Source organism: Xiphias gladius, chromosome 14 (assembly GCF_016859285.1).
Source record: "Xiphias gladius isolate SHS-SW01 ecotype Sanya breed wild chromosome 14, ASM1685928v1, whole genome shotgun sequence".
NCBI lineage: Eukaryota > Metazoa > Chordata > Actinopteri > Istiophoriformes > Xiphiidae > Xiphias > Xiphias gladius.
Genome location: NC_053413.1, coordinates 20,320,139 through 20,332,321, shown reverse-complemented (window position 1 = coordinate 20,332,321; position 12,183 = coordinate 20,320,139). Strand labels below are relative to the sequence as shown.

Below are 12,183 nucleotides of genomic sequence, written 5' to 3'. Positions count from 1 at the left end.
GTCAAGTCCCTGTGTCAAAATCCAATTTTAATACCTTTATTTTTCTGTTGATATTGTGTTTGTATGGTGGATATTCCCAAACAAAGTTGAAGATGTGTCTAATCAAATTACCACAAGCAAACTGACATGCAGGAAAAACCTCGAGTTGGGCAGTATTCCAGCAGCAGGAGTACTGGTTGTTTTCGGAGGAACTGGGAAAAATATAACGAAGCAGCCATGTCTGGTCTGCTGTGTGCTCTGGACCTGGTAGCACATTGCTGTACATACACAGTGCAAATGGAGTAGGAGGGACTAGTAAGTCCACAGGGACCCCTAGAGGGTTAATGTGGTTCTGAGAAAGAGCATAAAACCACAAATTTCATAAAATGGTATAATTTCTTATTAGCGTTTGTTTTAGACATAAGGTTTTAAGTATATGCAAAAAATAAAACCGTTACTATGTCACATTTATCCCTTAGCAATTTATATCATATAGATCAACAGCCAACAAGTAAAAACCTTTTGACATGTAATCTTTTCAGAAACCTCTTGATTTATGTCACAGGTATGAAAATCTATGTGACCCAGTAATCACATTTCATCTTTTCCTTTCCCCCACCACAAATCTTTTGAAACTTTTTTTCTCAGCGGAAAAAAATCTATATATATAAAAACTGTAACATGGCAGGTTCAAGATTATGTTTTCCATTTTGTTAACACTGCAAAACATGAAAAAAAGAAAATGCAATTGTGAAGTTGGATAATTTACATTTACACTAAATACTTCCAAAATGTGCATATGCAGTAAAAAAATATGACCAGGCAATAAGGTTATAATCTTTTAATAAAAACTTTGGTATGAATAACATTCTGCCCAATAAAAATAAGTATGCGACCCATAGTGATGTCATGAGTCACACTAGGGGCTCACCATCTGTTTCTCCAGGCTTTCAGGATATAATGCAGGTCCCATCACATTATCATGAAGACATGATGAATTCATGCCATTTCAATGTAGAAAAACTTTCATCGTGCACTTAGATTTCATTCAATTATGCTTTAAAGAGCTTGGAAAGAAAAATAAAAAGTCAGTGCCAAAGACATAACCAAAATAAGTTACATTACAGTCTTGATTTCTGTCTGTATTTTGTGATTTTTTTATTTTGATGTAACTCTTATGGTTTATGCATTATATGTTCAGTTATGTGCATTTTATGTTTCACCAGACAAAAGAATTTCTTAAGTTGAAGTTTGAATGTTTATCCTTATTTGCTGCAGATCTCAATTTGTCATATTTACCACATTTTTTTAATCACAGGTTCTGTGTCACAAGGAAAACTGCAAATAGAGGATGTGTAAAAATCAGGAAAAATCAAGAAAGCAGTGGATGTCAGTGCTTCCTTATTTGCTGTTAATACAAAATGAGGAATGAACTTTGTAGGTGGAAAACCTTACAATCAATCCAGCTGTTCAGGGACATCAGGGTAACATCAAGGCCAAAATGAAAGAGAAATTAAGTCCATTAACACCCATCTCCCACACTTCACTACATTTGCCCCCCAAGTTGGGTTGTGTCCAAATCTCAGGGAAAGGATGCACAGCAGCCACAATACCCCTGGGAAATAGAGGACAGTTTCTAATGGAGGGACAGACAAAATCTCTGGCTATACCTCCTTAAAGCTCATCTTTATGCTTTACTTCCTCGTCATCCATTTCTGAAAGTGCCTCCTCTATGTCTTCTTTTGTTTCTTCCTCCTCTTCTTCTTCCTCCTCATCCATGTCTTCTTCTTCTTCATCGTCAGCTTCAGTATCTTGTTCTTTGTTCTTCTCCTCCTCCTCTTTTCGTTTCAGGTCATCTTGCTCCTGCTTCATTTTCCTCTCTGGTTCCTGTGAGGAAGGTTATGATAATCACAAACCATGTCTCTTTAAATTCAGTATCTCACTGGCAATAGTTTCATGTGTTGTACCTATGACAAAATATGAGAAAGAGAATACCAGCACCAGCATACCTTTGTTACACCCCATGTCTCCTTCGCAATGTCTTCTGCTTCCTTCACATCGTCTGTGATCAGGAAGTTGTCAAAGATGGTACCAGATTTCACCTGAGATACAGTAACAAATGTTACACTGTAGTGAAAAATCCCTATGTCAATAACATTACAATTCAAAGACGATCTCTTTCTCACTCACCTGCCAAAGATCAAGACCTAAAACACCAATGTTGTCAAACTTGTAGATGTTCGAATCAGCACTGTATTCAGGATTGTCAATTTCTGGATGCACCCAGGGTCCTTTGTAGTTGGGGTTGTCGATCTGTTTGGGTTTCCATTCTCCCTGTGAAAGATAAGCTATTTATCAGGCTGCAAAGGCATCAGCAGAATAAATGTTAGGCATTTTTGAGCTTGAAGAGATCACACAAATCATAAACTCTGGCCATGACTATCCTACTTTAACCTACCATGTACTCTGGGTTGGGGATCATGGGTGGCTCCCACTCTCCGTCCATATCCTCATCCCAGTCCTCAGGCTTTTTAGCATCAGGGTCTGGAATATTTTCAGGTTTGTCCCAGTCCTAAAGACAAAGAAATTATTCTAAAATGGACGTTGAACTAACAGAATTGTGAATGAAAATCGAGCCCTTTAAAGCCCGGGACTGCTATAGAAATCTGGGAGCGAAATAAATTAAAAACATTCTCCTCCTGTCAGCACTTCCCATGGACGTAACAGCACTTTCAGTCAATGCAAAGCAGAGCAAATGGACAGATGAGGTTGTTTAACTTCATTACTTGTTTATATCAGTATGTTTATTTACCTCAGGCTTGGTGTCATCAGCATCATCAATCTTGGCACGATCATCCCAGTCCTCTGGCTTCTTGGCTTCAGGGTCCTTAATTTTCTTAGGAGGCAGGAAGTCCCAGTCATCCTCCAGACTGCCAGATTCTACCTTCTCATTGTCAATCTTCACCTCATAGGTCTGATCTGGATTCAGGATAAGCGTGTACAGGTGGGTCAGCTCATCATCCTAGAAGAAACAGAGGCGTTTGGATTAAGCCACTGGTGCAGAAACGGGACACGTTTGTATTTTATGATAAATATCTGTTTTTCAGATTTAATGAACCAGAATTACCTTGCACTTAATCTCTTTCTTGATGAGGTGATTCTTGCCCTTGTAATTGAAGATAACATGGACTTTCTTTGTGCTGTAGCCACAGATATCAGGACCTGGGTGAAATAAATTTCATTACTACATGTTCCAATTAATGTTATTAATGTTATTAATAATGTTATCCGTTGTTATTGTCCATTACCATGCACATAATCACTTACCAAACATGATGTAGTATGAGGATTCTCCATGCATGCTAGCCTGATCCAAATCAGCAGGGAAGATCTTCACATAGCCACCACCACAGTCAATCTTTTGCTCATGCTTGACTGTAAACTGAATGACCAAAGGCTTGCCCTCGTTGTTTAAGGGCTCAAAACGGGCAGAGGTAGCATAGAAACGAGCATCCTGGCTTGTCTGTAGACCTGAAATGGCAAGAAAAACACTGTAATATAAAACAGACACCATAGCACTTAAACTTGACAAAACTGTTTAATACATAACAGCTGTTCATAAGTGGTTTGAGATAATGCTGTGGTTACAATGTGAAAGTGGTAAGGTTTGTTGTTTAACTTGGTAAATATTCAAGCTGTAGAATCAGGTTTTTTTTAATTTATATATTTTTCTTGTTCTCTCAGGGTTGATTGCACATTTCCACCACCACATCAAGAGAGCCTTGGTATCTTTTATGCCATAACGGATAAAACATCTAAATTTTTATTATTATTTTTTTTTTAAATCGATAAGTGCAATAAGAATTCAAAACGTTTACCTTTGTCTTTCTCAGCATCTCCGTAAAAGTTTCCGGCCGTCAGTTTCCACTCTCCATAGTCAGACTTGTGTTTGGAGTTCACCCAGCGACTTCTCCATTCATCTGAACAGAAAACGACCAGTAAGTTGGCTGAAGATTAACACTTGGGGAACCTTCTCTTTTAAATATATCGGGTCACTTCCCGAAAATAATTGCCCAACTGTCCATTCATCGGTGTTACTCTTTGAAATGCAACTATCAAAACGGTTAGATTCGCTTGGTTAGTTGGGTTGACTTAGGCCACAATTTGTAACTTTAGTGGTATTGGGATTGCGTTTGCTAGCTTTGGGGCCTTGCTAAAGTTAGCGAGCTAACAGTCCAGTTAAAGTTTGGAGACTGAGAAGAGTGGTGTTTTTCACTCCATAACCGATTGAAAACACTTATGTTGGTAAAGAGAAGAGGCTTTCAAGAAAAATTCACGACGATAATTCTGACAGAATGATGGAGAACGGTCAAGCTAACATGCAATGAATTCACCTCCTGCTCAACTAGCTAGTGTTATAGATTTCCATGCCAAACTTACCACCGTCCAGAAACTCCTCCCGAAAGTGAACCTTTGCATGTACGCAGTAAACTGCAAAAATCACCGCAACTACACCCAATAATTGCATTTTGCCCAGCTCAGGCCTACTTTCCAATGCTGATAACGTCCTTGCTGACTAGTGAATACCGAGGGGGTGAAGGAAGAGAAGGGAATATTTTAGAGTCGCTCCAGCGAACAGATGTCTGCCTGCCATTGGACGGCAAGATCGTGTGCCTGGACCAATCGCAGGACACCACGAAACAAATATCTTCTCCGGTTTCTGATCTAGGATCGGTTTTCATTTTAATCATTTCAAGCGTGTCTTTATATGAACAGTCCGTAAGAGGGTTGTAAATATTACGTATTGAAAATAAAATGCCAACAAGAGAAGGGCCCCACGGTAATTACCAAAAGTACTACATGTGTGGTGATGTCTCAAGTAGCTCGGTGTGTAAGCAAACACGACAGTAAACAAATGCAAGACTATAAAGTTGACACAATTTATAAAATTAGGACTGGTAGAAAATGCATGGACTAGCAAATAAAATCTTTCACAACACCAGAAAAGTGAGGAAAAGGACATAAGCAAACTGTGAAAGTTAACTGGGAATATCTAGATTGAAACTGTCATTTCTCATTTCTGTCGCTAACGGCTGTGGCACGTGGTTCCTGGACGGTTAACGTTAGGCAACTGTAACAGTTAAGGCCCCGATAACGGACGGATTTGGATAGAAACTTCATTGTCAGCGGTGGGAAACAAACAAACAAAAAACAAACTAACAAACAAACAAAAAACAAACACCAACGAGTTTTTTCTACTTGAAAAAGCAGAGACAGCACAAACAGAAAATGCGGCCACCAGGCAGCCGTAAGTTTACCGGGTGACCGAGTTCTGGTAAGCCAGAAAAATATGTTACACTAATGTTACCTTAAACTGACTCCGCTAGTTTGCTAACGGTAAAGCCAAGGTAGTTCAGTTATCACTATATCAATGTATATATAATGTAATGTCTGTTAATCACTATGCTAAGCTAGTAAACATAAATAAATGTAAACAGAGTTTTCTTTTATTTAGCCAACTTTAATTTAGCCTGGACATGGTTTGCAACACTGATATCCCTTTGTAAGATGGTACAATAGCTTAACCATAGTCGAACTAATAGCAGTTAAATAGGTAAGATTAACCTAACTACCACTAGTATGGTAATATGAATTTGTGGAGTTGGGTGCATATCCCGCCCCATAAATATGTATTTAACTTTAGCACAATGTCACCCCTTAATTTTAACTTCTGTCACAATGTATGCCAATTCATGAGAAACTGCCCTATTTTACTGAAAAATAAGTACAGTCCTTTACCATATTATTGACACTGTTACCTATTTGGGGCTTCATCATACAAATTACTGATTGTATTAGGTCTACTAAACTATAGGGCAAAAAGTACATCAGGCCCCAGCATTTGTTTCTAATTGTGTTTTTTGATTTCATCTAGAGAGGATACCCAGAAGAGTTTTTTAACAACAAAGGAAGTGATTTTGCCTGAGCTCTATGATGGATACACATGATACAAAGGCAAACAAGCATGGATGTCAGGTAGACCAATCAAACAGTTTTACTTGTAGGCATGCATAATACAAGTAATCAATTAAATCTGACTTATTTAGTATGGTACAGCTCTTGTTACTTGAGAAAATACAATTCTACTATTTACAACCCTTGTCTTTCTCAGCCCAAATACAAACAGGCAAGAGAAGAGCGAAAAGAGCTCCTCACCCCTGCACACAAGTACATGATTGACCTCCTGGCTGACGGGCTGTCCTTGGAGCCTACAGCAGTAGAGGAATTTATTTTGGATTCTTCATCTGTGAGTTTTGACAGTTACTGTACAGAATACCACTGGAAGTTGAACAGAGTACTACTTAATCATCCCAGTGGTTTTAGACCTTTTACTCTTAATTATTTCCACAATTTGGTATCTGAACACAACATATAAAGGAGACAGGACTCAACATTGACATAAAGAGAATCTTTTTTGGGAAGAATATGTGGCAATTGTACCCTCTCACTTTCCCCTCCAAATGGAAACTCTGAGCATTATTACACACATGCTTCGAACAGTTCAAAACAGATTACAGGTTTGGTGGCATTTCATTAAAAACAATGTTAGGGACAGACGGCACAATGTAACCTTTTTACTTTTTACTGGGGGGACCAAGTTCACGTGTTTTGGTTTCAGTCTGTCAGATCATCATTCAGTACACATAATGATACTTAAAAAGGTTTATAATGCTTCCTAAAATGATGGAAATTGCCTACACAAGACTGTGGGGTGTATGATACTGTTTAAAGCAGCAACATCAAAACTAATACATGTCATCACATCATATTGGTGTTTATTTCTGTCTACCACGAGTACCCATGGAAGATACAGAAGTCACACAGTTGCTGTGGATAAAACTGTACAACATTTCTGGTGTCGATTCTTGGCATGATACAGTGTTCTTGTGGCCCTCTTCATTATTGATTTTGCATAGAAGTTAATAATAATTTTCATAAATGTTTTTTTTTCTAAGATGACAGAATCTTGTTGGGGTTGAATGTCTTTTATGTGTATGTTATGTTATCATTAGTGGTTAAAAAAAAAAAAGTTGATAATTTCTTTCTTCTTTTTGTTCTTGCTCAATAGTTGTCTACTTTTGATCATTTCTTCGCCAAAGGAGGTTGTAAAATCATTTCCTTTGTGTATCAAGAGTCTGAAGTCCCAGGAATAGGTAGGCATAAATCTAAAACAACTCCAATTTTGGACTTTCACAAAAAAGCCAGTATGTCTTATTTTATTTTTTCATTAGACTATTATTATGGTAGTATTAGATATTGGTATAAACACTGGCTTAAAATATAGATTTTCTTGACTTCCTGGCCATAGAAAGATGTCAGATGTCTGTAAGGGAGGGATTATTCCTTCTTCACTGTATGTGATTGCGTTTTTGTTCTTTCTATTTTACATGGGCCATTTGTATAATTTTTGGACAAATCTTAAGTCTGTTAAACTTAATGGATCGCATTTGTCCCCATACTGGTGAATGTTTAAACTAAAGTACACAGAAGAGATATCAGCAGTGAATCATTTTACATGTCCATTTTTGTTTTTCATGTCCTCAAAAATCATTCCGATTTATTTCAGAGTGTGGCCGCTCATTTCCCGGGACTACCAAAGGAGGAAAAATACTGAGGCTGTTTTTAGCCAATCTGTCTCAGACATACCTTACAGGTGTTTGCTGCTCTTTTACACGGAATAGAGTGGACATTCCTGTGAATTCACAAAACATACATGAGGTAATTCAGTCTTGTGTGTGTAAAGTGGTATGTTTCTGTAAATGTAATTCTTTTATTGGTTTGTGTAATACGCACGTTTTCCCTTTGAATTATTGTACTTTAATAGACAAATAAAATAACAGTTAAATGCGCATATCAGAAAGAAAGTTGTGGTTTGCCCTGTAAAAGATACGGAGATTTTATTTGTGCTGTACAAAAGTAAATATGCATCCCTAGTGCTGTGATTATTACATAACAAGCAGTATACAGTATACCTCAACATTTTTTGAGGAATTAATATCATAATTAATCACTGTGTGCTAAAATATCAATATGTAAAAATAAAAGGCTAAACAACTCTAGATTCAGCTTAATAATAGAATAGGTATTTTATATGAATCTGGATAAAAACATAGAGATTTACAGATAATCATGCAGATTTTTAAAATCTTGGGGATATTGGGGCTTTTGAAAAGATAAATTGTCAAAATTTTCAAGTCAGCCAGACCCATGACAACTGACTTATGGTCATTGAAACGCATCTTTTTGCTGGAGTGCTCCAACTAGCAAAATACTATCAAATTTTGTAAAATTGCTCTAAATTGATGCTATCATGTCTGCATTTTTTTATACCATTTACCAAAACAGCTAATTTTACTTATTATCACACCTTCAACCAGTCAGATGAAACTAATAAGGATTCCTTATATTCATTCGGGAAAAGCTGGTAACTATTGTCATGGAAAACACACGTGGCTTTACTTTGGAAGATGCTCACTGTTGATGACCATCTAACTAGCACAAAGCTAGTTTTTGGCTTTTTCACTTTTGGATTTTGTTAAATGATGGGTGATCTTGTCTTTATACTTTGAAGGAGATCTTTTTTTCAGTGGTCGATGCCAGGGATGGCCTCCTGAAAGGAACAAGGAATGCCTACAACTTTCTGCTACCAGCTCTTGAAGCAACACAAAACTGGGGTGTCTTAGATAAGTCTAGACACGGAGCAAAATTTAAAAACAACTTCAAGTACACCATTAAACATTGTCTAAGCTCTTTAGATGGTAAGTTATTTCCTTCTTCAAGTTGTCAGTCTTTCAAGTTTTGATGTTTAGAAAGAATTATAACAGTAATGTAGTTTCAGCTTGGTTTGGCAAGTCATACTTGATGCTTTAAACTTGTAATTTTTTGCATTATCTGTTAACAATGACATTATTATGACCAAATGGTGGTCTTTAACTAGTTTTGATGATCGTGTACTTTGTCTTTCTTGTTTGTACCCCAGACATCCAAATGAACATTGAGAGCATTGTTCATCTGAAAACAGTCACAGATATTGACTTCTCTAAATTGGCCTCCCTTGAAGATATGAAAGTTGCAGCTGCCAACTTTGACATGGTGCGTCAACTTGAAGAAATTCTTTTGCAATGGTACAAGCAAATCGAGCAGGTTGGTAAATATAATATTTTATATTTGTTATTACACCACTAACAGGCACAGTGATAATTAAAGAGCAGCCTCTGAGGACTGATTGGCTTGAGGAACATGTTCAGAAAGAAAATTGGCCAGATAGGGTGAGATCAGAAATGGATGGAAGGGGTTTTGACTATGTGGAGAGCAATTTACGGAGATTAAAGTGGAAAAACAGGCAAATAGCAGGAATTTTCAATAGAAAGAGAAGTGGAAGGGAAAAGATCTTGTTTACTGAATTTTCGCTAAAGCTTCATTAAGATGTCCTTCAGATACAATCTCATGGCATGTTTAGGGTCTATGCAGTTGGTATAAATGGAAACTGCAGTTAACAGTGGACATAAAACGTTTTCCAGGATGAATGAATATTTTTTGAAAAGTTAGAGCATATTCATTACTAAATGAATCTCAATGTAGATTTATTGCTTGAATAGCTGCCTTGTAAGAGGAAACTGTAACCATTCTCTGTATCCATAATCATCAGGTACTGATAGAAAGTGATCAATTGAGGAAAGAAGTTGATTGTGGAGGGCCGCTGAGTGAATTACAGCACTGGAAAAGAACGTCTTTGAGCTTCAACTCTATAATCAGTCACATCAAAGGCCCAGCGTGCAAAGCGGTGATAATGGTGCTCCATATCAGCCATTCCAAGATTATGAAGGTACTGACGCTTGAGTGTTGTAGTAAATAAAATGTTGTTATACAGCATTTTTACCAGGTTTTTGGTGGATCTGACAAAGGTTTGATGTGTGCAAACATGCAGTATGGCTAATTTATTCTGTGTATAATAATACAAGACAAATGTCTATGAAAATTATGATAGAAAAATGTCATTGGTGCATGAGCTATAGTAATTATCACAAATAAGTACAATGTCCACAGTTTGAAGATGATCATTCCAGCAGGTTGCAAAATGCTTGTAGAAATTATGATTAATTCTTAATAATTGAATCTAAATGAATCCATGGCAGTATTGATCTTTAAACTAATTTTAAGAACTTTTATCAAGTTAAGATATCACACATTTGTTCCAGCTTGACATCCAAATTTATTATGTTTGGGTTTTTTTGGGCATTTTTGTGTATTCTGGAATCTTAAAACATCACTTTGGTCTCTGGTACAGTAACTGGTGAAGGACATTTTATGGACTCAAGGATTTAATTTAAATTACATATTAGTTATTAAAATCTTAAAACTTGTCTTTGGTCCCTTAGGGCCCTTAAACCGTATAGGACTAACTAAAATTGAATCTCTTAAACCATGTACCTATGTAGATGTGGCAGGAGCTGGATGTCAAGATAACAGATCGTGCCAATGAGGCAAAAGACAATGTGAAATTCCTGAACACACTGGAGAAAGTCTGTCAGCCTCTTTACAACAGTGACCCGGTATGTATAATAAAGTCGTGTCTAAGGAAAGGTATTTGTCAGTATTGAATGACAATGTCTCTACAACAAGATTCTACACATACAGTAAGATATAGGAGCATAATTCAGGTACTGTATTGTGGGCAAAAATAGCAGATCAAAATAAGTATTTATAAAAAGAACGCCTTAAGTGTTGTTAAGGATATGGATTTTCCATCAAATTTTAGAATTGTGTGTCATTTTGTATTGCTATTTATTAGTTACATCCAACATAGCAGACTAAAATAATTACATAAAGCAACATAAACCTATTGAAAATGCATGGTCACTAACCGACAACTACCATGCGCTGTGTCCTATTTATTTATTTATTTATTTGACAAGTGACAACAACACAATATACCATTGATGCTGAATTCCCTTTATAGTGAATAGTGGACAATGACAGAGGCAGTCCAATTGCACAGCAGGTGTAAGTTAAACCTTAGACAGTGACCTCTAGTGGATATAAGGTAATAATTAAAGACAGAAACAACTGTATATTTAGACTGAAGATGGCTGTGCTTTAAATACTTAAAGTGAGCTTAAACTGAGTTTGAGGGACCTTGTGATTTGTTCCTGACAGGATTAAACTTGTCTTAAACTGTACAAAGTTAGTGACAACAACTTCTCCATTAAGTTCTTAATATGTAAGCAAACAGAACTATTAGAAATAATGGCAATGTCCCATTAGTAGGATAGATATTACAAATGAGCCTTCCACACATTATCACAGGTCAGTGGATTTACTGGAAATTTAAAAAAAATATATGTGATGGAATTTATCGTCTGTCATGTGTTAAGACAGGTTTGTTCCATTTTTTAAAGTATTTGTTCGATATAAGGTTAATGGATAGCAATAATTTACAGAAGGACAGAGTATTATAAATAATATAGATATGCATGGATGTGTGATTTCAGATCACCATGAAGAAAAGCGTGCAGAATGTCATCAATGCCATTCAAATGATTTACAGTGTTTCACTGTACTACAATACAAATGAAAAGATATCGGCACTGTTCATCAAAGTAAGTGTATTGTACTCAGTCTGAGAAAAATGTAAGTTACTTCAGAAAAAACACACAATCTAAGGATATCCAATTTCCTATGTGAAACTTTGTAAGTGTGTTCCTAAAAAAATTTCCAGGTCACAAATCAGATGGTTACAGCATGTAGATCATATATTACTGAAAATGGCACATGTCTAATATGGGACCAAGATGCAGACATCATCAAGAAAATGCAGGTAATGATGACACCTATGTATATAAATATGGATAAAATCAATGGTATAATTTCTGAGGCTTGAATCAGCATGTAATTGTTTTAATTCTTCTTTTATCTTTGACAGGACTGTATCTGCTTGTATAAGGAATATCAGTCTTGCTTCCAGGAAACAAAGAAGCAAACAATGGAAAGACCTGGAAAGAGGTCCTTTGAGGTTTCACAGAAGCAGATTTTTTGCAAGTTTGAGGGCTTCTGTAAGCAACTCGAAAAGGTGCAGTCCACAAAACTATTTTTACTTTGGATTCCACTCTTACCTTAAGGTCTTGTAAATAACAAAAAGCATTA

General features: G+C 36.5%; 2 protein-coding genes across 2 annotated transcripts in view; one reads left to right on the top strand and one right to left on the bottom strand.

The window, feature by feature from the left end:
- Window positions 1-805: 805 nt before the first annotated feature.
- calr3b (calreticulin 3b) lies at window positions 806-4,605 on the bottom strand. Its single transcript, XM_040143223.1, has 9 exons — window positions 4,420-4,605; window positions 3,858-3,959; window positions 3,307-3,510; window positions 3,107-3,201; window positions 2,792-3,001; window positions 2,438-2,551; window positions 2,170-2,313; window positions 1,989-2,081; window positions 806-1,866 (listed from the first exon to the last, which is right to left on the bottom strand). Exons 1-9 carry the CDS (start codon window positions 4,505-4,507, stop codon window positions 1,654-1,656), a joined length of 1,263 nt encoding a protein of 420 aa, XP_039999157.1. The 5' UTR covers window positions 4,508-4,605; the 3' UTR covers window positions 806-1,653.
- A 455-nt stretch (window positions 4,606-5,060) lies between these two features.
- The window catches only part of LOC120798699 (dynein heavy chain 8, axonemal-like), a 38,808-nt gene continuing 31,685 nt past the window's right edge, over window positions 5,061-12,183 (top strand). Inside the window, 12 exon segments of the mRNA XM_040143224.1 lie at window positions 5,061-5,314; window positions 5,915-6,015; window positions 6,152-6,286; window positions 7,109-7,193; window positions 7,607-7,758; window positions 8,612-8,798; window positions 9,020-9,183; window positions 9,689-9,865; window positions 10,479-10,592; window positions 11,532-11,639; window positions 11,759-11,857; window positions 11,963-12,109. Coding sequence (XP_039999158.1) covers window positions 5,971-6,015; window positions 6,152-6,286; window positions 7,109-7,193; window positions 7,607-7,758; window positions 8,612-8,798; window positions 9,020-9,183; window positions 9,689-9,865; window positions 10,479-10,592; window positions 11,532-11,639; window positions 11,759-11,857; window positions 11,963-12,109 — 1,413 coding nt within the window. The 5' untranslated portion in view covers window positions 5,061-5,314; window positions 5,915-5,970.

What these genes read in the sequence shown, in the direction of transcription:
- calr3b (XM_040143223.1), bottom strand. Translation starts at nt 4,507, where the DNA reads ATGCAATTATTGGGTGTAGTTGCGGTGATTTTTGCAGTTTACTGCGTA. An exon ending in AGAAAGAGATTAAGTGCAAG is followed by an intron (nt 3,002 to 3,106) that starts GTAATTCTGGTT and finishes TGTTTCTTCTAG; the next exon opens with GATGATGAGCTGACCCACCT. An exon ending in TAGGTCTTGATCTTTGGCAG is followed by an intron (nt 2,082 to 2,169) that starts GTGAGTGAGAAA and finishes ACTGTATCTCAG; the next exon opens with GTGAAATCTGGTACCATCTT.